The sequence below is a fragment of the Urocampus carinirostris genome, chromosome 3 (genome assembly GCF_059441175.1).
Source record: "Urocampus carinirostris isolate Australia breed hairy pipefish chromosome 3, RoL_Ucar_1.0, whole genome shotgun sequence".
Taxonomy (NCBI): Eukaryota; Metazoa; Chordata; class Actinopteri; order Syngnathiformes; family Syngnathidae; genus Urocampus; species Urocampus carinirostris.
The window spans coordinates 48,689,532-48,716,931 of record NC_142351.1 but is presented as its reverse complement, the minus strand read 5'-3'; the positions used below and the strand labels follow the sequence as shown (position 1 = coordinate 48,716,931).

At 37.9% G+C, this 27,400-nt stretch overlaps 1 protein-coding gene across 2 annotated transcripts; it reads left to right on the top strand.

Moving 5' to 3' along the window:
- The first annotated feature begins 689 nt into the window (after positions 1 to 689).
- On the top strand, positions 690 to 26,339 carry cd99 (CD99 molecule). Of its 2 annotated transcripts, XM_088332169.1 has the most exons (13): positions 691 to 956; positions 3,336 to 3,368; positions 3,613 to 3,669; positions 4,639 to 4,671; positions 7,549 to 7,605; positions 10,137 to 10,175; positions 11,204 to 11,254; positions 11,375 to 11,443; positions 11,527 to 11,556; positions 14,249 to 14,269; positions 19,580 to 19,696; positions 19,770 to 19,823; positions 24,610 to 26,339. In XM_088332169.1, exons 1-13 carry the CDS (start codon positions 704 to 706, stop codon positions 24,636 to 24,638), a joined length of 843 nt encoding a protein of 280 aa, XP_088188295.1. In that variant the 5' UTR covers positions 691 to 703; the 3' UTR covers positions 24,639 to 26,339. The 2 variants fall into 2 exon arrangements, with proteins under 2 accessions (XP_088188296.1, XP_088188295.1); XM_088332170.1 differs by lacking the exons at positions 19,580 to 19,696; positions 19,770 to 19,823; positions 24,610 to 26,339 and adding an exon at positions 16,120 to 16,716 and having other exon boundaries at positions 690 to 956.
- The last annotated feature ends 1,061 nt before the right edge of the window (positions 26,340 to 27,400 follow it).

The following is a 27,400-nucleotide window of genomic DNA, read 5'->3' as shown; positions in this document are numbered from 1 at the left end:
TGATTAAGTACAGTTCTGTATCTTACAACCGAATAAATAAGCCCCCAAAAATGTTAAGATTATGCGACAAAATATAAGGAAATAAAAAGAAAGGGATATCTTGTGAAAGAATTGAAGAACAAACAACGTTTGTCGGCCGTACAACCTTTGCAATAGTACATGAGTCAATTCATTCAAAAGAGAAAAATAATTTTGCATTGCCGGAAACTCAGCAAAATGTAACTTGATATCAAGTTTTGGACATGTTTGATAATTACTTATCTTTCCACACTTGGGATTATGGTTGCTCACTGTTGTTTCAAGCGTTGCTCACCGACTTTTTGTGAACGCTCAGACCCGTGGAAAATTAGAGGGAACATTGTTCGGGACGTACATGGCCCCTGGGCCAACTTTTAGACACATCTGCTGTACTGTATTAAAAAAAAATATACATGAATGAATGTATGGTGTAATTATCCTTTACAACCACTAGATAGAAGTAGAGGTTAACGTTAGATCTGACACTCAACATTGGAACTGCCCAATTTGTATGTTTTCACACATAACCATCGGTCTGTATAGACACTTTCTCAAATCCTTTCTTGAAAAAAAAACAATAGTATCGCCCAAAACACAATTTTATCTATGAGTCACTCAAAGCGAACGTGTTGTTTTTTGTAGGAACGCCCTGCCACACCCAGTTGGTCTCGTCCCAAGTTGACTCATGAGAGTTTTTGTAACTGGATCCCGGCGAGCAGTGGTGTCGCCTTCTCTCTGCGCTCGTCCCCGAAATATCCTCGAGCTAAACACGCACATAGGAACGGCCAGGAACCGCATACCTCATTTTCCCTCTCACTTTTTTCTTCTTTTTCCCGGAGACCTCAAAACTTGGGAGATAAAATTCATTTTGGTCAACATGAAGTTTTGTGTGCTACCCGTGATCTTTCTCTTGGCGACAGGGGCATTGGCGCAGGACGGCAAGTTTCTCTCCTTTTTTCCCCCCATTTAGCATAATCGCATTCAATGCTTTTCTGAAAGCTGTACAAAAGAGACAACACATTTTGCCTTTTGCGACGTTTTCCAGTTATTGCAATCGCTAAGGGATTTCTCCCAGCAAATCGACCTCGTTTTTTCATCTGGCTCAGACCCAATCATGAAGAAACCTGTTGCATGTTTAAGCTCAAACATAAAATCGTGTTTCGTGTTGGAGTAATACTTCATAAACTATTTATCAAGTGCGCCATGTTTTTGCTTCCGTTGCTGGAACTAATGTAATGGAAACAAACAGTGTACTACAGTCCATAAAATATTAACTCTTGACGGGGTTTTCTAAACATTACGCCACTGAAGTAAGCAAAGTTCACGATTATCGTATTAGTTTCACTAAATTCATTCAAATTTTAGATTCCATGGATATAAGTGGTCACTGAAGCTAAACGTTGCTGCTTTGATACGCAGATAATAATTATGTCAAGGGCTAACAGTTCCAAGCACGCCTTCAAAATTACACTGTAGCAATTTGTTCATGTTCATGGATCTATAAATCACCAGTGTCGTCAGAAAAGCTTCTTGATCTGATTCAGATACAGCGCCTTCATCATCTGGTTGCTGTTTGTTTTTTTTTCGTGTAAAGCGTCATGCCGCCTTTCAGAGATGTGGCATCGGCTAATATGTACTGACATGTAAAAAATGAATCAACAACTCAATCGATCTAAACCATATCTTTCTGTCAATTTTCAGTTATAATTTTTGCAACATTCCCTAAAAATGACAATGTCTCAGCACTGGGGACATTTTTAAACATGCCCATGGTCAACTTGTTTGGTTTTTGCTGGTTGTTTTTAATATTTTCACACAGGTAGTTAAGTTAAGTTGAAGATCTATATCGTTTTCTGACCTTATGTGCATTGATCACTCAACTAAAAAACTTGTTCATTATGGCACTGCATAATACAGTTGTAAAATACAGAGCAAAGCACAGTGCATCATTAAATACCCAAATACATTTCTGTGAGCAGAGTTCAAACAAGACACACAAAAGGTCTTCCTTTTAAAGACTCCTAACTTCTGTTTCTCACATTGGAACTTCTCTGCCCAATTCTGTCTTCTTGAATGAATGTATCAAGATATAGAAAAAGGAACGCATAGTAAAAAATGTTCATGTACTGTATTGACGGAAGTAGTTGTGGTCAGTAGAGCAGATGACTCATTGTCAAGAGGCACCAGGCTTCAATCTCAGCTCAGGATTTCCTGGAGGGATTACACATTTTGGGGGTTTGCCTTCTGTGCAAAAAAAAAAAAAAAACTAAATGGCATGTTCGGTTGATCAAAAACATTTGATCTGAATTTAAGAACGATTTTTATGTTTGCCTGTTTATGTGTATCCCTTGATTAGCTGGCATCTAGAGGAGGGTGTCGGCTGACTCGATGACTAACTCAGCCGATGTCGTCTCGGGTATACTCTAAAAATTGATACATTATTCAAATTTAATTTTTAAATTAGATTATATCAATGGTGTTATTGTTTAAAAAAATCATGTCCAAACAGTCCACTAACCAAAAAAAAGAGTCCCACACAATGACCTCATTATGTCACATATCTTGCAGAATATTATTTCTCAGTAACAAGAACTAAATTCACAATGAACAGGATAATTCAAAGAGATTTTCACATTCCATCCGATGTAAGAAGACACGCATCCGGAGCTACCCAATACTAAGAATCTTCCATAGTTTACTACGCCAGTTAATAGGAAATTACTAAATATGTGTTTTCTATAAAAACTTTAAAAAACAAAACAAAATCAATGTTCTGTTAGTATTGAAAACGTTGATTTTTACAGAATAAGTTGTTACTGAACAGTTACATTCATATCACATTTTTAAAATTTGTACAATAAAGTTATTTCTAATCGTTATTTTATTGTTTGCATTTTTGAGTCATGAAATTGTCTAAGCTACTTTCTTCCCAAAATGGCTGCTCTTAAATGCTTAAGGGGGGGGCGGGCGGTGTCTGAAAGTTCTTGATCCATTCTAAAATACGATTTTCAATATTTGGCAGCTTTGCGCTTTAGAAAAGAGAGCAAATAACAAAATGTGAAACTTCAAAAACTTTTATTGCAACTACAGCCATACTTTGGTGCCACGTTTGACTTTTTGGGGGATTTGGGATTTTAAACTTTATAGTCACCCTTATTCTGTCAACAAGTGAAAACAATTGTAGCAAGCTATATCTTTGTATTTTGACAAAACGGTATTTTCTCGTTTCGGAACTGTGTACATGCAAACCGACAAAATGTATACGACAAGAATACAAAACATGCTTTGACCTAAAAAAAATTGTCTCTGTCGTCCAGGATTTGACCTGTTTGATGCTCTCGATGACGTAGGTGAGTATCCCTGATGATTTTGTGTTGGGCTGACTATTTGCCTGAATTAAATAATACTTTATTTCTGGGTGTGTGTATAAATTAAATGTATTTTTGGTATTGAGTATGCCTCCAAATGTTCATGGACAATGCTTTACCAATTCATGTAAAAAATCGTTACTTCACATTGCAAGTACTGGTATGTGTCTGCAGTGATTGATAGCTACATTAGCATCTCAGACACTTTTTGTTTCTGTCTTTATAGAACCAACACCACCAAAACCTGAGAAACCAAGAGTACCCAACAACCCAAATTTTGATGGTTTGTATGGCTCTCTATTTGAAATTCACAAGATTGATTCTTATGAGGGTTTGGTAAAGGGGGACGTATCGTCAAATGTTATGTTTGTCTCAGTGTCTAAGAATGTAAGGAGCAGCTTGTGTTCCTGAAAGCAAGAGAGAAGGATTTAAAACACAGTATCACCACAGCAACAATTCCAGCTTTTTAAGTATTCCTTCAGTGCCGTGAAAATGTATTTGCCTTCTTCCTGAATTCAGTGTTTTTTTTTTGCATATTTTTCACTCACAAAGGTTTCAGAGACAACCCAAGGAAATACAAAATACAGTTTTGAAATGTTGACGTCATTTATTAAGGCACAAGGAAAAATAAAATTAAAACCTACATGACCTTTTATGGCAAAGTAATTTCCCCCTGAACCTACTAGCGAGTTGGGTAACTTTTGGCAGCCATAAAAGAAATCAAACGTTTATTACAATAGTTGGTAGTGAGTCTTTCACAACACCGTGGAGGCGTTTTGACCCCTTCTTCTTTGCAAAATGATTTCAAATCTGGCATATTGAAGGGTTTTCTAGCATGAACTGCCTGTTCAAGGTCTGTATTTCCTCGGGTTGTCTCTGTGTGCTGTTAAAATTGGTTTGATGATGTGATACCTTTGTGAGTGATAAATATGCAAAAAGTACAGAAATCAGGAAGGGGGCATATACTTTTTCACAGCACTGTATTGTAAATAATAAAAGTTCAGTGTAGCTTCTTCTTCTTTCTTATACACATACTATATGATTTTGTGCCAGTATGGTGGTTAAGTGGTGAGCCAGAGATTAACGGTTTGAATCCCAACAGGGACCTTGCTACTCTGTAATGGTTTAGACCAATCTGGACTGTGGCATGCGGAATGGTGTCTAACTGACCGAAGGCCAACATTTTTGTTTTTGTTGATTGTTTACTATATGCCAACTAACTTCTAAAATATTTTGTTCTTATCTCTGCAAGGTGGTCTGGACCTCTCAGATGCTTTTGGGCCAGGTAAAATATATAGTTCATTATATGCTGTTATCACATCCGTTCCAATATTTGTTTGTTTTTTGCCAAGGAGCGTTAAATAAATAAATATATAAGGTCTAGGGCAGGGGTCGGGAACCTTTTTGACTCAAAGAGCCATAAAAGCAAAATATATCAATTTTATTTTGGGAAAGAGCCACACCATATATTATGAGACAAATTTACTAAATTGCTAAACCCGCGCCCCAGACAAAAGCTTAGTCTTCAGCACACGTATTTTTGATGATTTGATCAAAATTATGAAAAGAGAATAATGCCAGAGCCCGTGTCCCAAAATCAACAAACATACCACTTAAATTTGTCTCTTTCTTGCAATTACTCAAGATCGGTTAAACTCATTTTGACCCTCTTTTTCATACATATTGGTTTCAAAACCAGATGTAAGCAGTTATTTTGTAAAAACGTCACAACATTCTGCAGACAGGGAGCCTGATGTGCTTATCTATAGCGCAGACGGCGTAGGGCGAGAGATGGGAGGGAGTGCTTGCACTTTTTGCATAGCTCCACCCATCCCTCCCACTCGCCCAATCAAAAAACTTTAAGTTCTCTTCCGGTGTTTTGGCGTATTTACAGTTTGTTCTGTGGATTCATCATAAGGTATCTGAACACTGAAGACAGATAATATAGTGAGGTTTTATATAACGGATTCTTTAGCGTTGTACAGCCAGAACGAGTTTTTTTTTTTTTTTTTTTGTGACACCTTGACTGTAAATTGTAGTGAAAAACGTGCCCTATATATTCTGCGAAGTACTGCTCTATTATTAGCTTTGGTTTGGCTTTGCGTGTATCTGAACAGGATTAGTAGCTTACGTTTTGGACGAGATGGAGAAAATTTGCATGCAATCAAATTTGTCTCTGAGCCACAGGTACTCATAGAAAGAGCCATATATGGCTCGCGAGCCATAGGTTCCCGCCTCCTGCTCTAGAGTTTGTATTGGTGCTTAAAATTCCTTAAAAATGTTTGACTTTTAATGCTATGATTTCTGGGATTGACTAATGCTTGAATTTTGGGTAAGGTTCTTGTAAATGCTTGAAATCGTTGCCATGATTCACTACAAGTCTGCTTAAAATTTGTTGCCGAGATTGATTTTCCAATTAAATTTTTTCCCCCGTGATAGCCGCAACCGGCACTAGTTTGTACTGGACCCCTATGGCAGTGTTCTCTTTTGCCCGCGTCCCTGCGTCCTAGACGCATCATTTTTGCTGGGGACGCAGAGTCTCAAATCAACGTGCGTCCCCGGGACGCAACTTTTTTGACACAAAATTGTCATTATTACCGGATTACTTTTTTTTAACAAAGATTTACAGCACTTCAAACTTTTCGTCAGGCAGATCCGCCATTGTTGTTTTGGTCTCGCAGTTCGAGTTTTCGTCAGCACGCCGATCTCGGCAAACGAGATCTCGTTGCTTCGAGATGACGTCATTTTTTTGGTGGTTGTCGAGTGAAAGAGAAGTATGCCTCAGAAAAAACAGTATTAGTTGAAAATCAACGCAAAATTAGTTATTTCTTCTGTGTCAGTAATAAGTCGAGACATAATGCAGAAAGTGATAACAACGGCAATAATTCCGGCACGAAAAAACGGCGGAAAAAGTCTTCGGAAGATCGTGGAGGCTAGCAAAATACGTGTGACGAAAGAAAATAAACAAGAATACTCCTAGCAAGAAAAGGACTTTTCTGCCAAAATTGACTAAATTATATTCCTGGTGACGCTATGAGGAGGATGATAATGGATTGGACCTTGAGAAGGCCTTACAACTGTGGCGGGACAGCAAACCACAAAGAATATATGAACTGAAAAATCTGAAGGGATAACTGCTTTGTATTACCAATTAACTGTGATTATTTAAACTAAATGCAAATATTGATTAATATTTCGGTAAATTTATTTTGTATAATGTAAAATATTGTGAACTGAAAAATATGAAGTGATAACTGCTTTGTATTACCAATTAACTGTGATGATTAAAACTGAATGAAAATATAGATTAATATAATTATTTCAGCAATATTATTTTGTATAATGTCAATATTGGTGTGAAGTGAAACATCTTGAAGTGATAACCTATTTGTATTACCAATAAACTGTGATGATTAAAACTGAATGAATATATAGATGTTTATGATATATTTGTCGCCAATTTACAATTTCAACCTCGATAACACTAAATTTTGGGGACCCATGGATCTCTGTTGGGACCCATAGATTTTTGAGCATGCGAGTCCCCGTGACCCATCACTTTTCAGAGGTTAAATGAACACTGCTATGGTTGCATCAGGTGCATACTAAACCTAAAAAGTGGTTAGCGGGTGTGCGGCACAGTTCTGAGGTCGTGAGAACAAACCTCCTGTGTGGAGTTTGCATGTTCTCCCCGTGCTTGCGTGCGTTTCCTCCGGGCACTCCAGTTTCCTCCACACATTCCAAAGACATGCATTTCTGGTGGATTGGCCGGTCCAAATTGTCCCTCGGTGTGAATGAGAGAGCGAATTGTCTGTCCCTGTTTGCCCCGCGACTGGCTGGCAACCAGTTCAGGGTGTCCCCTGCCCACTGCCCGAAGATAGCTGGGATGGGCTCCAGCACCCCCGCGACCCTACTGAAGATAAGCGGTGCAGATAATGGATGGATGGATATACTTAGTATTGTGTTGGTTTTTATTGGTTCCTTTGTGTCTTGGTTTTATGCGAATTGATTGCGCATACCAATTATTAATCATAGAACCGTGTTCAATACTTGGGGCGCATAGAAAATATTATTGCTTGATTTAAAATGGCAAAAAAGTTACTTGATGCACAGTATTTAATGGTTTACGGTTGCTTATTCGCTTTTTGTTTTTCTCTTAAAGATGACCCAGAACCAGAGAATCCCAAGAAGACTAAACCAAGCAACCCAGGAGGTTCAGGTGGATATGTACAGCTTTTGTCTTTAAAGCACGTTTGCAGTCATAACATACTGAACAGTGGCCCCTTTACATATGAGATTAATTTGCTCCTGGATCAAGCTTGTATCTACAACTTCTCAACAATTTTTACAATAAAGTACTGGTTCTCAACTAGTCTGACTTAAGGACTCACCAGTCCACCCTCATGACAAGCTGTGACCTAAATCAAGACAAAATTTCCACTTCATCCAATTAAAGGCTTGTGCAGTTTAAAGCAAATATAGTACAGTATAATATATTCACCTTTTTGCAAGGAAAAAAAAACCCAAATGGCTAGCAGAACCAGCAAATATACTCATCATTGTGCCTACATCGCATACAAGTTACCCCCTTAAACGGCTTTAGAATAGCCACATACTCAAAGGAATTCAAAATATTAATAAAGCATGAACCTACACATTTATAATGATTTAATTATGTATTTAATAAAGATTATTGACCTGGTAAAAAGCAAAAATATTTAAAAAAAATTAAACCATTTGCTCTACATTCCATCAGCGCTCGACACTCGTACATCTTTTTCGTATTTTGCGATTGGTTACTTCTGTGGCTCGATCGATGTCACTGTTTTTCACTTTTCCTTCCCATTATCACCAACTTTCTTGGAACTCATGAGCTGAGAAAAAGAAATAACACAAACAAAATCACAATAAAATGAGATGTGGTCCCTGTCAAATCGGATTGACCTACTAGGTAGAAGAGATGGAGCAGGGCATTATCACCATGTACTTTTAAGAAGTGTAATTGACTTGACTTAATTGACCTTTGTTTTTTCTTCTACTTACCATTATTTTGCCTAGGCAAATGCCCGCAACCCACTCTTGGGTCCCGACCCACCAATTGAGAAACAGTGGAATAAAGCATCCGCGTTAGCCCTAAAAATTTTCCTAATTACTAAAACATTCGAATAATGATTGATCATTAAAAAGAGTACCGTATTTTCCGCACTATAAGGCGCACCTAAAAGCCTTTATTTTTTTCAAAAGCTGACCATGCGCCTTATAATACAGTGCGCCTTATTTATGGATCAATATTAATTCGCAAAGTCTTGCAACAAACTTGCAGCCGCCAACTAGATTTTCCCCCGAACGCCAAGTAGTCCGCGGTGTATGCTGGGATTTATTTACTGGCGTTTCATTGGCTAACCAATGTGTCAATCATCATTTGAATTGATCACTATTGGCTAAAGTTATTCGGAGGTCAAGGGGCGGATCCTTTTTATCATTTACAGGCTGGCATTGGCTTAAACGGCAAAACAAAGCCTGCATTGGCCAAAAAAGATTTGTCAATCATCAGTTGAATCGATCACTATTGGCTAAAGTTATTCGGAGGTCAAGGGGCGGATCCTTATCATTTACAGTCTGGCATTGGCTTGAACGGCAAAGCAAAGCCTGCAATTGGCCAAAAAAGATGTGTCAATCATCAGTTGAATCGATCACTATTGGCTAAAGTTATTCGGAGGTCAAGAGGCGGATCCTTTTTATCATTTGCAGGCTGGCATTGGCTTAAACGGCAAAACAAAGCCTGCAATTGGCCGAAAAAGATAAATGTGTATAGCACGTGGTTTGACGGCATACAGAAAGCATTTTTTACTATACTGTATTTGTATTTTTATTCTCCTGGATTTACTACACTCACGGATATAAGAGGACCACGGCTGCACATTATTATGAACACAACGACTTCGGTGAGCTACTCCGGCTATATATCTTGTTTCAGACTGAACTCGATGTTTCTGTGCAGATAATGGATGGAATGGAGTGTCTATTTTCAAATTAAACTCAATTCCAAGTGTTAATTGTCATATGCACAGTAAAGTTGCGAGCGTAAAAGAAAATAGAAACTAAGGAAAGGTTGGCATTTCTTGAATCCCAAGACCGCACGTGTTCTCGACACGTATTTGCGTCTTTGCAAGCTTTGGGAATAATAAGGGGGTAATAAGTTGGACTGAACTATCTGACTGTTTTGTCCACGTTCCCATTATAGCGCCTTATAATCCGGTGCGTCTTATGTATGTCAAAAATAGGACCAAAAACTATTTTTTCGGGGTGCGCCCTATAACCCGGTGCGCCTAATAGTGCGGAAAATACGGTAATAGGAAATAATAGGAATTGCCTTAACAAAATAAAATTTGAGTTGATTATAAGCACTTACTATGGAGGAAGCCAGCTTTTACTAACAGAGGTGTGTTTGTGCTGGGGGAGGAGTGAGGGAATTTAAAAGAAAAACAACACAAGTGCACGCGATCAGGTCTGTATGGCGGCAAACGCTCATTGCAGAAACGAGCCAATGTTGGTGGTGAGTGGTCCTCTAGTGGTAGCATCTGGAAACTCTCGTAACTAGGATTTTCTCTCGCAAGTTGGGCAAGATTTTTGAGGTAAGACATCTCATATCTTAAATTACTCATGAATGGAGTAGCTTGTATTTACAGGGGCCACTGTAATCTGCTTTTTATTTAATCTGCTAGAGTAAGTGTGTGTTAATTTTTGCAGATGGGTTTGGATTTGACCTAGAGGATGCTCTCAAACCAGGTGAAGCTTGTTGTTGTTCTTTAAAGCTTCAGTGTTCATTGTTCCGAGAGAGAAAATAGTCTGCGTCATTAACAGTGTTGAGAATAACTCCGTTATAAATAATGTAGTTAAATAATGAGTTTTTTTTTTCACTAACTGGGTAATCTAATTATTTTTTTGCCCGTTACCATTTCTAATGGTCCAAAAGGGTGCATTACTTTGGCTGCAGAATGCCCCACCCACTTGACACTGTTTTCAGCGGTGCGGTTTTCGGCTCTCCTCAGAGTTGTTTATGTCACGTCTTTTCGGATCATGACAACATTCAAAAAAGCGACTACCATATAGTTAGATAGGGATTATGACTATAGGATTTACTAATGCGCCAAAATAACAGGCGAATGAGGGTTGAGTCGCAAAAAATGTAAGCCCTATATTTGACAGCACCCGACTTGTGTCGTTCACGAATGAAACTCATCTATGAGCCAGCTCTTGGAAGTGAAATAAGGGAGCCGGCTCCCCACCAATCAACAGCCGGTTTCCTTCGAGACATCTTTTTTCTCTTGTCATTGCTAAATATGCATTTTAGGGGGGGATTCTGTGTTATCCTCTAGTGGTCGTAAACCCTACTTATTGGGTCACTAAATGTGAGAGGCTGTGGAAGTAAAGCGACCTCTAATGGTAGCATCTGGAAATTCTCGTTGAGCATATTTGTTGAGCATAAAAATGGTTCAAATTGTTTTGTATTTTATCTTTTCTTGCCAATTCATAAATATGTTACATTTCCTGTCTTTTCCGCTGTTAATGTGTTTGTATAAAAATGTAAAGTTTACTTTTTTTTTCTTCTTTTATCTTTTTTCCTTTTGTTATAATAAAGGTTTCTACTTGGCTGGTTTTGACTATCGCGTTACCTTTTTAGAACGCAACCCTTGCAAAAAACAAAACAAAGGATTACTCCATTGTTAATATACTTTTTTGTCTACTCTTATTCAGGTAGTAAATGATGGCTGTTTTTCTCCCTAAATTAATCCCACTTCTTTTTTTTCTTCAAGACCCGAACGAGAAACCTGACAAACCTGTCAATCCACCGAGGCATGGTGGAGGTGAGTGTGGAAACTTATTTATTTCACCAGTCACAATTTGCATCTTGGTCAACCAATATATTCTTTTTGCAAACCAACAGTAAAGTATTTTGTCTTGAAGAAATGTATAATCCCACACAGGGGGCGGTAGTTTTGATGACAATGACTTATTTGATGTAAGTGATGGTGGAAACTACAAGCCTGACGGAGGTAAGGCATCTTTTAAATTTTTTGTATTCCTTTTTTTATCACACTGAATTGAATGTCTAACAAATGCATTTGTTGTGGTATAGGTCGCTCTGGAGATTCTGGCTACTCTGATGGTATGTTGTGCTTCCATCAAGCACTGCATGCATGCACAGCATGCTCCTACAAGCACTCGAACACCACACAGGGATTTTTGGTCATATGATCAGTCCGTTTCGCTGAATGTCAGAGGCTAATTTCGCAGTTTTTCATTGTTTGTTCGTAGTCACAGAAATTAGGTCAAAAGTCACGAGCAACGGGCAAAATCCTGTCCTCAAGAACGTTTTCCTGAAAATGTACGTTTAAAATAATAGTCATAGACTGGTGTTAAAGTGACGAGCCAAATAATTATCATACTAAGAACTCTATGTCACATTTCTACATTTCAGGCTTCAAACTTAAAGCAACATGTGAGACACAATGGTTTACAAAACCAAATTATTTCATCATTTTATATTATTTTTACAACGAAAAAACGGAATAGTAAGAGTTGCAAAAATATTTCCATCCTGTCTCTCAGCTCAGCCAACTGACTCCAGAAGTTTATTGATGACTTCTGAATGATCCAATATCGACCTAAATGACTAACAATGAAAAACGGAGTGCAACTGTGTCTTTGAGCCTCAGTTTGAATGCAACTCAGGGCTCAGAGGTCTGCGAAAGGAGACACCGAAAAACATGCAGCGTTATGAAGACGGCAACCTGGACTTGCCTGGTGCGTTCTTTGGTCTTCATAATGCAGCCTGTTCTTCTTTCACGGACCTATGAGACAATTACAGAGCAGCTGCATTTATACTGAGACCCAATGACACTCGTGATCAGTCTATTTGTCATTGTAGTCATTTAGGTTGACATTGGATCATTGGATTTTTTTATCTGTCCCCTTTAACTTTGACACCCTTCGAGTAGATTCATTATTCTTTCAATAAGTAGTAGTTCAGGGGGAGAGGCATGGTGTATAAGAAGTGCTGTCATGCAGATGAGTACAAAACTATCTTGGGGGAGGGGATAAGGGGTTAAAGGTACCTTAAACTTTTTTGCACTAGGCAACTGTTAAGACACGTGATGTAGATATTGTAGAATTGCACGTGCTAAATAAAAAAATCGCATTTGCAAATCCCAGACATATCTGTGGATCTGCAAAATACATGATTCACTCCAGATTTCATAAAATGGTACTGGAGATATTGGAAAATTGACTTAGAAAGTCCTTAAAAAGTGCTTGAATTTTACCATGAAAAGGGTGTATGAACCCTGCACGGTACGTCCACACATATCGTAGTCAACTAATACATACTGTCCCTTCATCATCAGAGACAATAATGCTCCCATTTGATATTTAGGGTGGACGTTTATATGAACTGCTGTGTGTGTAGTATTACCCAGAATGTTTGTGGTTGGTACTACATGAATAGTGGTTATTTTAATTTGTACAATTACATGAAATAATGCAAAATAACAATACATACAGTGGCCTGCAAAACTATTGGCCCCTTTGAACTTTTGCCACATTTCAGACTTCAAACATAAAGATATAAAACTGTAATTTCTTGTGAAACATCAACAATAAGTGGGACACAATCATGAAGTGTAACTCAATTTATTGGATATTTTTTAACAAATAAAAACGTAAAAGTGGGTGTGCTAAATTATTCAGCTAATTTACTTTTAGAGCAGCAAAATCTGTCCAGAAGTTCAGTGAAGATCTCTAAATGATAAATGGAATCCACCTGTGTGTAATCAAGTCTCTGTATAATCAAGTCTCTGTATAAATGCACCTGCACCGTGATAGTCTCAGAGGTCTGTTTAAAGCGCAGAGAGAATCACGAAGAACAAGCAACACACCTGGCAGGTCCAAGATACTGTTGTGGAGAAGTTTAAAGCTGGATTTGGATACAAAAAGATTTCACAAGCTTTACACATCCCAAGGAGCACTGTGCAAGCAATAATATTGAAATGGAAGGAGTATCAGAGCACTGCAAATCTACCAAGATCGGGCCGTCCCCCTAAACTTTCAGCTCATACAAGGAGAAAACTGGTCAGAGATGCAGCCAATAGCCCCATGATAACTCTGGATGAACTGCAGAGGTCTGCAGCTGAGGTGGGAGAATCTGTCCATAGGACAACAATCAGTCGTATACTGCACAAATTTGGCCTTAATGGAAGAGTGGTAAGAAGAAAGCCATTTCTTAAAGCTATCCGTCATAGGTGTCGTTTAAAGCTTGCCACAAGCCACCTGGGAGACACACCAAACATGTGGAAGAAGGTGCTCTGGTCAGATGAGACCAATAATGCGACGTTATGTTTGGCGTAAAAGCAGCACAGCTCATCACCCTCAACACACCATCCCCAAACATGGTGGTGGCAGCATCATGGTTTGGACCTGCTTTTCTTCAGCAGGAGCAGGGAAGATGGTTAAAATTGATGGGAAGATGGATGGAGCCAAATACAGGACCATTCTGGAAGAAAACGTGATGGAGGACCTAAAGACCTGAGACTGGGACGGAGATTTGTCTTCCAACAAGTCAATGATCCAAAAAATAAAGCAAAAGCTACAATGGAATGGTTCACCAAAAAACATATCAAGGTGTTAGAATGGCCAAGTCAAACTCCAGACCTCAATCCAATTGAGAATCTATGGAAAGAACTGTACATCTCAGCATAATAGCCGACCTTTTTACAATAGCCCACATTGTTAAAAAAACAATTCAGTGTACTGTGATTTATATTAGTGAACAGTAGAATAATTCTATTTTGTCACTGTTTCAGGTGGTGCTGATCAGCCTCAAGGTAAATGTGTCTTTGCCTTTTGAACTTCCTGTTTTTGTCTTGACACCTTGTTACTTCTACTAGCATCATATTATCGATTTTCAAGCCCATGAATCACATTTTCTGTTTCCTGTCCAAAACTTTGGCCATTAGAACTTACCAGGGCTCTTTGATACTCCTTTGCTCATTGTGCACCTAGTTTGTACCTTTTTGTGAAGGTCTTGAGTTTTATGAACAGTTTTATTATTGCACAAGGTTTGGCAAGCACTGCGTGGGAAAAAATAAGTAAAAAGATAGAACCCTCTATAAATAAGTGTTTATCACCTCTTATTTCTTAAGAAGAACAACCACAGAAAAAAGATAGTTGGGTTTAAATCCCCAATATAACAAATGTGTTTAGAGATGTCTCTCAGCAGGCTGCACCGCTTAAAGATGTTTCCAAACAATGGGTCTGGACTCAATCATGGCCCGCCAAGGTTACAAAAACTGCTGTTTACCGCAATCCGGTTGTTGCATTTCTTAGGATGCAGTGCTTTTCTAAATATGTGAACTGCAAAAGATTTCTCAAAGACACTGTCTCGTGATAAGACTGAGGGTGAATATGAATTAAATTAGAAGCAAACATGTCTAATGTCCAGATAATAACATGATCACAGATGATTCTGAATTCAGACTTTAATGGGAGTATTCTCTTTTGTTGTTCTTTGTTTTAAATAATGTACTTTTTTATATTTCCAAACTAAACTTCAACAATACGAGCTGTAATATGTAGTAAAACTAGTTCCAACGCAGCATTTTTACGTTCGATACAAAATTAATGTAGCAATCAATAGAGTAGACTGACACAGATATTGATCAAATACAAATTTGAAGTGCTGTTGTTAGTAGTGTTTTCCCCTTATACTTTGGGTAGTCTCATTTTAAGGACCCTCTTTGAACTTTATTTATACAGCTTACTTGGAATATATATTGGGAAGTATCGGAAAATTCATAACATTTGAAGTTGAGTAAAATATAATTCTGGGGATTTTTTTTGGGCGGGGGTTTAACAACACATTGATGGGTCATTTTGACCTGAAAACAACAGGAGGGTTAAAGCTGTTGGCGCTTAGTGTGGAAAATTGATCAATATGTACTACTGATTTTTTAAAGATATTCTGGATGGATGTGGAATCTTTGTCCCATTCCTCCTGAATTTGTGTGATTGATGCATAAAACCTTTATGCTAACCTCTTCACAAACATGGTTGCTTTGACCACACGGGCCAGCATCCGAGTTCTAGCTGCTGTTGTGTTAAAAGCAGAGCGGTGTTTAGAATGGACTGCTTTTACTGTATATGCGTGCAGATATTGGTGCATATGGATGAGATTTGATAAAATCGGATAGGACACACCTAATGAAAACTACATGTAATTGCTCAATTGGCTGATTTTGGTGTGCTTGAAATATCTTTGAAGTGGCACTTGTACCTTGTGTCTTTTAGCTAAAAAGGTCAGTCAGTAGTAGAGAAGAATTCTCTTATATTGCCAATGTACATTGTTTACAATGCGTGGTAGTCAGACAGATTATGTGTTACTTACTTTAGTCTTTAATGCTTTTAGGATGTTTGTAATGGATTAGGGGAACCGGAACAAATGAATGGTATTTGATACACAAGTTATGGATCAGGTTGTTGGACAAAAACATCAGTTTGTGAGTTTCAGTGATGTTGTGACTTGGTGACTAAAACCCCGTTAGAAGAAGGCTTTCTCAATTTAAGGCGTGGTATATACAATTTCAAGACACAAATTTGGCTTATGCAATCTTGATAAAACAGGCTCTTAGACTAGTCTATCTGGCTAAAACTATGCTGCAATTTTGTGTTGTTGCAGATCCGGACCTTCAGTGGCGACAAATCCTGAAGATGCTAAATTTTAACATGCCTGAGGAAGTCATTATGTGGATGTCTAATTTAAAAAAGATCTTAATACCGCTCTTAGAAAAGGCCATGCAGCTCTTGCAGACTATACCCTGACTGTACGTTACCTTCAGTTTGACTATTTTGTCTCCCTCGAAGGTACTCGAATCTGATAAGTAAAATGAAAATAGGTTTGAAATGATTACCATGGGAGATTGGCTGACATCGGGCTCTACTAAGACCGAAACAGGGATTTATTTTCCGGATATGACGAGGGTCTTGTGTATTTGTTGTTGCACCTTTTTCCCCCTTTCACGATTTAAAACTAAATACATGAATTGTTGTATGCTGTTGGTGGTTGTGTCTATACGAAGCTGTAATACCAGGTGTTCTGTTTACAAGGTACTATGAGTCATGTGTGCTGTATGCAGCTATGTTACATGAAGGTATGAAAAATACTGTAAAACACTAAGAGGGCTGTTTGACAAGTGGTAATTTTCTGGTTGTAGAAAGTCAAAGCAACCAGAAGTTCTGTGGGAATGAATAAAATATGTGCCAAACGTCAACGATATTTTTTCTATCTTTTTTTTGTCGCCGCCTCACGGCAGGACACACCCGGTACATTCTCAGCTTAGCCAACAACAACAATCAGTTCTTCGATTGTCAAGTTGTACTTATTAACCAGTTATCTTGGTTCGTATTATCGAGCATATTGTGTAGGTAAATATTAAGAATTTAAATTTGTCATTTGAGTGGTAAAAAAAAAGTATTAGAACATGGTGTTTTATGGCATAAACTAGGAATGCAACTAAACCATTTTAACTACTCACAGACCATCAAGACCGATTAGTCGAAAATTCAGGTTTCAAGTTTAGCATGAAGTTAAGAAAATTCCGTGGCGTATGATAGATACTAAACATGAGAAAACTGGGTACAACGACAAATACATCTTTCATCGAGCATAGTCTGGATTGGTACAAAAACTAAATACAAATTCCATATCTAAAACCAATTAGCCACTGTGCTCGGTCAGTAGAGACATAAATAAACCTCTGTCCACAGGCAAATAAATATTACATTAAAATCAAGTCAACATTTTTTTATCCCCTTAAAACAAGAAGAGGCATATAGCAGCGATAAAACAGTACTGTAAATAGAACAAATATGATGTCCGTTTTGTGAAGTACATTCAGTGGTAGAACACAAAGTTGAACAAAAGTAGTTAAAAAATCTCAATAGTTTGAAATCAAACCGTTTTTACAACTAAATTTTGTAGTTTTCACATTTTAACAACTAACATATCTTTAGCGCATTGCATGCATTTAATTTCAAACACATTTGTAAGGCACAGTCTGGCCTTATATAGCAAAATAGCCTTCGCATAAAGTGTCATCGAAACCCTATTGGCTGAATTTGACCAAGGGGAGTCTATCTCCGTTTTGTTCGAAAGTCTGAGGTACTCTTTACATGTTTGTGCGTCACAGATTTACCACCATGATACACAAAGTCTGCTTTGCAAACTTTGAAACTAGTCTTTGAATTGGTCATATTCTGGCTAAAATGCTCCCAAACATTTGAAATTTTGGTACACATATTTTCTTTTATGCTGCCATTTCTGTGTTTATGTTACAGCCCCTGACAGAGAAGCTATTGCGCGTTTGTGACTCTCAGCAGGAATTATATTTATGTAGAGATCTCTCTCCCTCTCTGTTGGGGATTTGTCGATTTTTGTCAACAACGTCGACTAATCGTTGAAACTCTAGCACAAACAATGTGTTGTACTGGGTTGGAGAAGGTCTGAGCTGCAATCATCAGACAAATTGTTGTTTCATTCTAAACTAAAGTTTAGCTTTTTTGTACGGCTGAGTGCACGGCAGCACAGTGGTTAGCACGTTTGCGACACAGTTGAGAGGTCATGAGATCGAACCTTCCTGTGTGAAGTTTGCATGTTCTCCCCATGCTTGCGTGGGTTTCTTTTGGGCACTCCGGTTACCTCCCACATTCCCCAAAACATGCCTGTCGGGTTAATTGGTGGCTCCAAATTGTCCCTAGGTGTGAATAATCGAGTGAGTTGTCTGTCTCTGTGTGCACTGCGACTGGCTGGCAACCAGTTCAAGGTGTCCCCTGCCTACTGCCCGAAGATGGCTGGGATGGGCTCCAGCACCCCCGCGAGCCTACTGAGGATAAGCGTTGCAGATAATGGATGGATGGAATGAGTGCAACTATTTTGTTTTTGTGAAAATCTTTTGATGTTGGTTTTGTGCTGTGCCCAAAATAGAAAAGCCATCCATTAAAGCTGAGCAGAATGCCCAAAAATTAATCTTTATTTTATGTCACTCTGGGTAATCATTCTTAAATCATTATGAAAAAGCAATGCATCCAACAAACATGATTTCAAACGGCTTAATTACAAAAAGCCCTGCATGGAAAAAGTTTTTATGCATAAATACATATTGCATCAAGCATTCTTCCATATGTGCAAAGTCTTTAAACGGTCAGCACCAGCTTTGCGTGATTGAAATTCTACTCTTGAATTCCTTCATTGATTTTCCGATTTAGGTCATTTACTGAACTGTTGATTTTTTTAAATGGTGAATTCATCAAAACAATATAACTTCTTGCCAATCCCAATTTCAAGTCACATTGCATGTTTTATAGTTTTGGTGGGCTAGTACAATTACTTAGTGTCGATACTATCTGGTTCTTGTAAAGGTGGCCGATGCCGGTGCTCATTTATTCAAAATCAGGAATACTATAGGCAAACAGGTCTTATGTCCAGATGATAAAATTATCACTGATGATTCTGAAGCCAGACTTAAATGGCAGGATTCTCCTGTGTTTTTCTTTGTTTTAAATTTTGTATTTTTAATATTTTTAAATTAAACGCCAAAATGAGGGCAATAATTTGATTATTTTGATCTCGGTTATTAATGTACATGTATTTTTTTTTTAAGTATGTCATTACATTTTTTTATTTGGTAATTTACCATGTGTCGCAATCAGTCTCGAATGCTCCTTTTATTATAGCCTGAGGTGTCAAATACTTGTTTTCTTCACTTTTTGGATCAAAAAACTACTCTACTGGTGCATGCTACTAATACATCGAAAAAGCGGGAAACAAACTTATTTTTCCTAGTGTTGGTTTCACGTTTATATTTTTTTTCAAATTGTATTGGTTTTGTTTTGTGGTTAGTCATATTTGTATATGTTTTGCAAGCTGCTATACTGATCGCCTCCTAGGGACAATAAGGTTCTCCCAAATTTGGAATCATGAAAACAACTGCATGTTCTTAATCAGTATAAGGTTGTACCTTTACTCTGCCCTAAATTTCATGATGAATTACGGCAAGGTACATCTGGGTTCAAGACTGTATTGAAATCAGACCCGATAATGTTTCAAATGAATGCTTAAATGATATCCTTTTGTCTCACAGAGGCGGGTTCCGGAACAATCGCTGGAATTGTTAGCGCTATTGGAGTAGCGCTTCTCGGAGCCGCATCCAGTTACTTTGCATACCAGAAGAAAAAGCTGTGTTTCAAGATACAAGGAGGTAATTGCTTTTCACATACTCTGTTTATATTGCGTTACTTCGTGCAATCCTAAGTGCTATGTGTTGTGAACAGGTGTTGACCCAGAGAGTGGCAAAAGCCGGCATCCTGCACAGTCGGATCCTCAAGGTGGGCTTCCCCATTTTTTTGGTCCCAAAAATACCACATTCCTTATAGCACTCTGAATTTGGTTCTACGTCTTTACTGAGACAGATTCACACATAGTGGCCCCTCTACATATGAGATTAATTTGTTCTAAAATGGAGAAATCCTTGTATCTTGAACAAATGTTCCCCATAAGAAATATCTGAAAACCAATTAATCCGTTCCCAGCCTCCTAAAATCATCCAGGTTGACCCCTCAATAGCTATAAAACACATATTTCTTATCACTAAACACATTCAAACAATGAGTGAACATAAAAATATAGTAATAACATAAATCTAATAATAATAATAATAATATTAACAAAATAAAATGCAAGTTTATTATGAGCACCTACCAGTGAGGAAGTTGGTGGTTGCCAACAGAGGTGTTTGTGTAGGGGTGGAGAAGTAAGGGAGCGCGTGTGAACACGATCAATAAATCCTAGTCTGTATGGCGGGAAAACATGCTGATGCTGGCAGTGAGTGGTCTCAAGCACTCGGCCCTCCAGTGGTAGCCTCTGGAAAATCTCATAACTTGGATTTTCTCTCATATGTTGGCAAAGATTTTTGTAAGACATCTCGTATTTCAACTGTCCCGTAACCAGAGTTGGGAAGTAACAGAATACATGCAACGGCGTTACATAATTAGGATACAAAAATATATTCACATGTATTCTGTTAGAGTTATAGAAAAAAGAAAACGTACCATATTTGTAGAGGTTTATTGTTCTATATACTTTATCAATTATCCATTGTCCGTTTTCGGTCAAATCATAATACACTACAAAGCCAAGAGGCCGAGACACTTGCTCCCAGCCAAGAGGCTGAGTCAAGGTCCTAGCCACAGGGCCAAGCAGCGATCAGTGCGAATGCACCATTCCAGAAGGTACTGCAATACCGGGCCGATGCGTGGAATGGACAGAGCAAGCTCTTATTCCATCTCCCAATTATAAAGTGCACAGTTTAATAACCACGGCCTGCGCATTTTTTTGGTTTGGTTTGAACAAATGTATTGACACTAATAACAGAAAACAAACAGTGTGAGGTTTGAACAACCTCTCTTGACAATCTCAACAGCAATCAAACACATTCACAATATTATATTCCAATATGACGTTTAACAGCAAACACAATGTGAGGTTTGAACAACCCTTCTCGAAAATCTTAATAGCAATCAAGCATATTCACAATTTCGTTATATAACATCTTTGTTAGTGTCAATAGATCCGTCCAGGCGAAAATCGATTGTTTTTGGTCTGAACAAATCCACCGACACCAACAGCTGCAAAACAAACACGACAATCTCAACAGCCATCAAGCATATTCACAATTTTGTTATATCTGACAATATGACGTTTTAACATTTTTTCCTGATATTTTCAACATCAATTAAACAATTTCAGAGTTATTATCTTTTAACAGTAGTTAACCAACGTGTAAAGGGCAATACTATTGTGCAAGGGCATAGCTCTAAAGTACTCAGTTCCTCAACCACAGCCGGCAAAATGGACGGAAAATGATACCGGTAGTTAACATATGATGCAGACCTGTAGAGTCCAGGTCCCTTTAAAAGTAATCCAAGGAAAAAAAGTGTATATTTTCAAAGATAAGGGTGGGAAAAATATATATCCACTTTTGTCTGCCGTGTCCACAAACAATCACCTTTACCGGTCCCCACTTCCCGTCATCCCCCGCGTCTGTTACGCCCCTTCGTTTCAATTGATCAGTGCAAGACTTATCAGAATAAGTGTCCAAAATAAATACAAATAAATACATTACAAAAATATACAGGTGCAAATACATATTCTACATGGTTACACATATTTACAAAGAAAGACGGTACACCGAGAGAGTTTTCAAAGCTTTAATTATAATATTATAACTTTCATCCCAAACCGTGCCTGTGAAGGGTAGCAAAACGCTACTAACAACACGCTGGCAATACAGTTAACGGGTCTGTTAAAAAAAACATACCGTACATGTAGAAACCCCGGTAAACCGTCCTCAGCTTCCTCCCTATAACTGTCGCCATCAAAGTTGTCCTCCTCTAGTATGGGAAAGAGACTTTGTCATATAGACGTCGCCCCACGCTACCTTATTCAAAATACGCTAGCAACACGCTCGCAAGGAAGTGCGTGCAGTAGCTCTGTTTCCTTCTTTAACGGACTGCTCGATTGCGTTTAGCTTATAAGCTGCGTCACGTGCCTTGAAATCGAGTGCCGCTGGCGGCTGTTAGAAAAATTACATAAATTGGCCGCATCACTGAATAAGCCGCAGGGTTGAACGTTTGGGAAAAAAGTTGCGGCTTATAGTCCGGAATTTACGGTAGATAAAAACTTGTCGGGAGTCCATTTTTTAGCTTCCTCCACTTGCGAATCTTCGATTCATTCATCTTCAGTTCTCTCCCGGCTGCTCTGTTTCCAAATCAACACACTATGGCGCACTAAAACATGAAAAGCATTCAATGGAGGGAATTTGAGGTTTTTGGATTTAATCAATATTTGGGGCTCAACTCTGTTCAGCCTCCAGTAACACAATAGCATTTATATAGCTAGATATGCTACGACGTTAGCATCCATGAGTACATTCGCAAGCAATGCAAAGCGTGTGACGTGACGTGTCCTCTTCTGCGCAAGCGGGACATTGTGGCGTTCACACAGGAGATGCAGAGAGGTCGCATTTAGTTGGAAATGTGAACGATCTGACAAAAATATCGGATTTCACCCAAAAATTGGAATTGAGCATTAAGCTCCGCAGCCTCGCGGTGTCCTCGGCCACATCCGCCACGTTATATGACACGCAGGGCGGAAAGCACGATAAGGCGCGCCACGCAACTTAAAGAAAATCGGAGACTTTAATGTGCGCTTTATGGTCGTGAAAATACGATCATCAAATTACAGGTATATTTAGTTCACATAAGCATTACTTTGTGGGATTACAATTTAATTTAAAACAATATTTACATATGCATAACGCGCCGATGAACAAAACGTGATTGTCAAAATTAAATCACTGACAGCAGAGAAAAATGAAGCCTAAACACGATGCGTAGCACAGATTGTATGTTTTTCACACTGCGTTTTTTTGTCTTTTTAATTTTTCTTCTTCATCGTAGCACTCCTTAGTTGAATTGGCGCGAGCCTGCAGTTTATGTGTGTGGGTATTGGTGCAGAAGCGATGCGCTCTGGGACATTTAGTAAAGGCCATTGTCTTCTTTTTGTATTTTGCTGTTAGTTGTTGTTCAAAATCCACTATGCAATCACTGTATTAATGCGATCTTAATGGGAACTAGAAGAGAGCATATCTTGCCTGCCATATAAAGGCGAACGTTTTTTTTCTTAATTAGCGATACTATTTGGCTAAAATTTGAGCACTTTTTCGTAAAATTAAAATAAACCACATGACCTGGGTCTCCGCCAATTCTTTTCAGGGTCACATTGTACGTTCATCTTAAGTAAAAATTTTTATCAATATTGTGTTTATTTTTCATTTTATCAGGATATTTAGTTTTGGAGTAATTGAAAGTAATACAGGTACATGACTGCAATATTATCGTATTATTCATACGTTACTGATTGAAGTTTTCAACAGGTAACTAGTAGGGGTGCAACAAACGATTAATTTCATAATGCATCGGTCGATTGTTTTTTTGAATAATCGATAAATCGGATTTCTAATTTCCCTTCTATTTCTTCAGATATTGAAGTTTTGGACAGATAGACGATAGTGCAGGAAACAAAATATTCTATGATATAAAACAATAAAAAAATAATAATTATAAGTGTTTGTCAGTTACCTAAAAATGGATAGAAATGTATGCGATACACTTGCAAATATGTAATAAACTCTTTTCCTACCAGCTTATCTATGATTCATATTAATTTTGGACTTATACAAAACAAAAAAGAAAAAGAAATACATTTCAATTTGTGTCGATTTTTTTGTATCCACAAAGGAAAAAGTGGAAACAAACCCACTTTTCAAAATGGTGTCAACTAATATGTTTTTTGGGGGTTACATTTGGGAATATGATTAACATTGCCCATATGAAAATGATATATGCCCAATTTGCCCCTTGGGTAGAGTTGAACATGTCATTATTATTATTTTTCTTTTTACTTTATTTATTTCATACTCCTTTTCTGATTGTTTTTCTTTGCATTTTTGTCTGTTCCCCTGAAAATTGTTAACTTGTTTCATGATGAAACAGTCAAACACTACAAAGTTAAAACTTTCATGTCAATTTTGTTTGTGAATGATGTTCAAAAGGTAGTACATAGAAAAAAACGTAATATAGCTTTTTTTTAATTAAAAAAAACTGTCTCAGCGCCCTCTGCCAGACCAAAGCAGTACTACAATTCCCAGCGTCACAATGAAATGGTGTGCACTCTAATTCGCATTGATTTAACATTCTTGTTGGCTCATAAATCACGTGATGCAACAAATCGATGATCTAATTAGTTGCCAACACTTTTAATCATCAGTTTTTAGTCGATTTTGTCGATTCGTTGTGTCAGCCCTAGTAACTAGTAACTGTATCGGGTTACATTTTTGAGGTAACCCTCCCAACCCTCCTTGTTACCACAGTAGTTAATATGCAGAGGGGTTAATTTTCATGGCAATAAACTGGATTTAGTTCGTGTGAATCTTTTAAAAAAAATGCCATATTTTGATATCTGTGCTTCAGATTATTGTCAGTGTTTCATAAATCCCAATGTTGAACCGGCTAAGATATTTAACAACATCTTATCTTCTTATTTTAATTTCAGTTTACAGCAACTTGCTCAGGACAACCTAGATGGGGGTCTGCCCAAGACACGCCTCCCCCGGTGGAAATGAGCTTCCAACCCGTATGCGTTTCTTTGTAAAAAGTACCGTTTATGACTTTTCCCAAAATTCTGCTGCTTAATGTCTGTATTTTGTATCGCGACAGAAAAGTATTTAGTGGCTTCATCAGTCAGCGCATATTTGCCTTTTGTGACTGGTAACACTTCTGTACAGTCCTCTCAGAACTAATGCCATGCTACATTTGTGGTGATCGTGTTATGTGTTATGTTTTTGTTCTATATGAAGTTTGTTTTTTGAAATTAGCATGATAAGTTTTAAATACAACGCAAGGGAGGGGTTAAACAGCGGCAGGGTGGCCAGGGTTCACTAAATGTTCTTTCATTCAGTTGTAACGTAATGGTTTTTGAAGACGACGCATATGCCTATTGCACTGTTCATTTTGCAATTTAATGCTATAAATATATATACTATCAATATACTGGTACACTCATATGAAGACAATTGTTACTACAACTATATCTTCATTTTGGAGTGCACTGTCCTGTTTTCTCATTTTTTTCCAGACTATTTTCTTAGCGAGCCCAAATTTGAGGTACGAGTCGACTCCAGGTTTAATGAAGTCATTCAGTGCCATAAAGTATAGATATGAAGCAATCTCCCTGAGTGCCAAAAAGTTAAATCAAAAACGTTTTTTTTTTTTTTTTTTTTTTTTAAAAATACTATTATAAAGTCTTTGGCGCAGCTCATCAGTAAGTATCGATCCTCTAGGAGTTATTTCAGTATGAAAAGTCACCATTTCATGGCAGGAGGGGCTTTGATTAATCTTTATCCTCACGTCGAGGAAGCCCCCACTTCATTTTGTTGCTTCTTGTATTAAGCAAATAAGAGTGGATAGGCGGCCCAGATGGCGAGTAGGCGTAGTGAAGCAGAAAAGCGAAGATACAAGTAAAGACGGTTAAGGCTTCTAAGCTTTTTAACCTTTTAAAAAAAGTTGATGAAAACCCGTCGTCGTTGGAGCATAGAGGGCTGACATTTCGTGCACGTCCCCGATTGCCATGGTGAACGAAATTGTGTAATAACGTCATCGGAAACGTTCATGCATCGTTCGTGCATAGGTTCAGTTTTCTTGCGATAAAATGTTATTTTGCAAGCAAAGTGCCCTTGTGTTTATAGAAAGCATTCTTTAGATATTGCAAATACAAAAATAAGCACCGAAGTGAAAGTTTGGCTTGAAATGCATCCTTTCACAAAAAGCCGTTTTTTTTTTTCCAGAAATTTTCTTGGAAACAAATGTTTTCAATAAACTTATCAATGTTCAACTGTTGTTTGCTAAACAATGGTAAAAGCTAGAAACATACTTTTATTTAACGAAAGATAAGGGTCCAGGCTTTATTGATATACCCTGGGCCTATATAACTGCAGAACAAAATCTTCTGTAGGTCTTCACAAATGAGTCAAAATTGGCTGGCATCGGGACCTTCCTTTTTCAAAGAAAACGTCTGGCATTGAATGAGTTGATGGCTGCAGAAAACACAACATCCACTCTGGCATCCTGCGTTTTTGCCTTGATTTGACATTGGAGTAAATTAAATTTTGAACTCAGTTCTAGAACAAATTCAATTCGTAAATTGGGTGCATCACTGTATTTTGATGTGACTGTAAATGTGTGAACATATATGGAATTAAAAGTGAAGGGATTTGTTTCACCGCCTGCGATTGCGTTTGTTTTTGCACACCTTTTTCATTGCCAAATTCAAGACTTTTCAAGAACTTGTAAAGCCAATTTTCCAATTTATTCGTGCCATTAAAATAAGAAATCCGGTGGGAATTTTTGTATTTTGTACAGCCACAAATACATTTGTCACATTTACTCTTTTTAGATTTTTAGATCTTGAGTAAATCGCCACTATATTTGATTTGGAGACATGTAAGTTGTACGCCCTACGTATATCGCTTAGCTCCTCAGTGGCTTTGCTTTGCCATTGCATTTTTGCTTGCATTAGTTTGGTCTAGATCAGGGGATGGTGTCATAAGAGACGGCTCAGCTAAAAAGTCTCTGTAGTGCGAAGTGGAAGGAGAAGAGGACGACGAGGTGAGCGGAGAAGATGAGGTAAAATTTTGGACTATTTGATAAAGTTTCAGGAGCGAGCAGAGAGAGTGGGAAAGGTGAGATGGCACAACATTCATTTGGACAGGTAACTTAAAATTAGTTTTACCTGGTTATATCAGTATCAGAAATTATTTTCCCCCCATTTTATTAACACTCCACTTATTGAAACATAAATATTTTGTTTGTTTGTTGTACATGATTCAATTGTTTGTTTGTTTGTACATGATTCAGATTGAATCGTTTCTTGTACATGATTCAATTGTTTGTTTGTACATGATTCAAATTGAATCGTTTCTCCGGCGCCGTCACGAATGGCAGCCACTCCAGCAGCTCCCGTGTTATTTTCGATTGTTTCTCAGTTATTTTCGATTGTTCTCAGCTTAGGGATGCTGCTGGAAAAGTGAATTTCCCTTCGGGGATGAATAAAGTATCTATCTATCTATCTATCTATCTATCTCTCCCAATACAGATGTTTAGTAAAAATAAAGTTGCAGGAAGTTCTTACCAATACCAATTATCACTGGGAAAAGCTACCTTAATTCTTTTTTAATTTTAAAAGTCACGATTGATACGTTATCCTTGCGCTAATACGCATTTCATATTGCTCTGTTTAGGTGTAGTATGCACTGGTTCTCTTGGGCATACTAAAGAATTTTGTGCAT

What these genes read in the sequence shown, in the direction of transcription:
- cd99 (XM_088332169.1), top strand. Translation starts at nt 704, where the DNA reads ATGAGAGTTTTTGTAACTGGATCCCGGCGAGCAGTGGTGTCGCCTTCT. An exon ending in CTCAGATGCTTTTGGGCCAG is followed by an intron (nt 4,672 to 7,548) that starts GTAAAATATATA and finishes TTTCTCTTAAAG; the next exon opens with ATGACCCAGAACCAGAGAAT. An exon ending in TGCACAGTCGGATCCTCAAG is followed by an intron (nt 19,824 to 24,609) that starts GTGGGCTTCCCC and finishes TTTTAATTTCAG; the next exon opens with TTTACAGCAACTTGCTCAGG.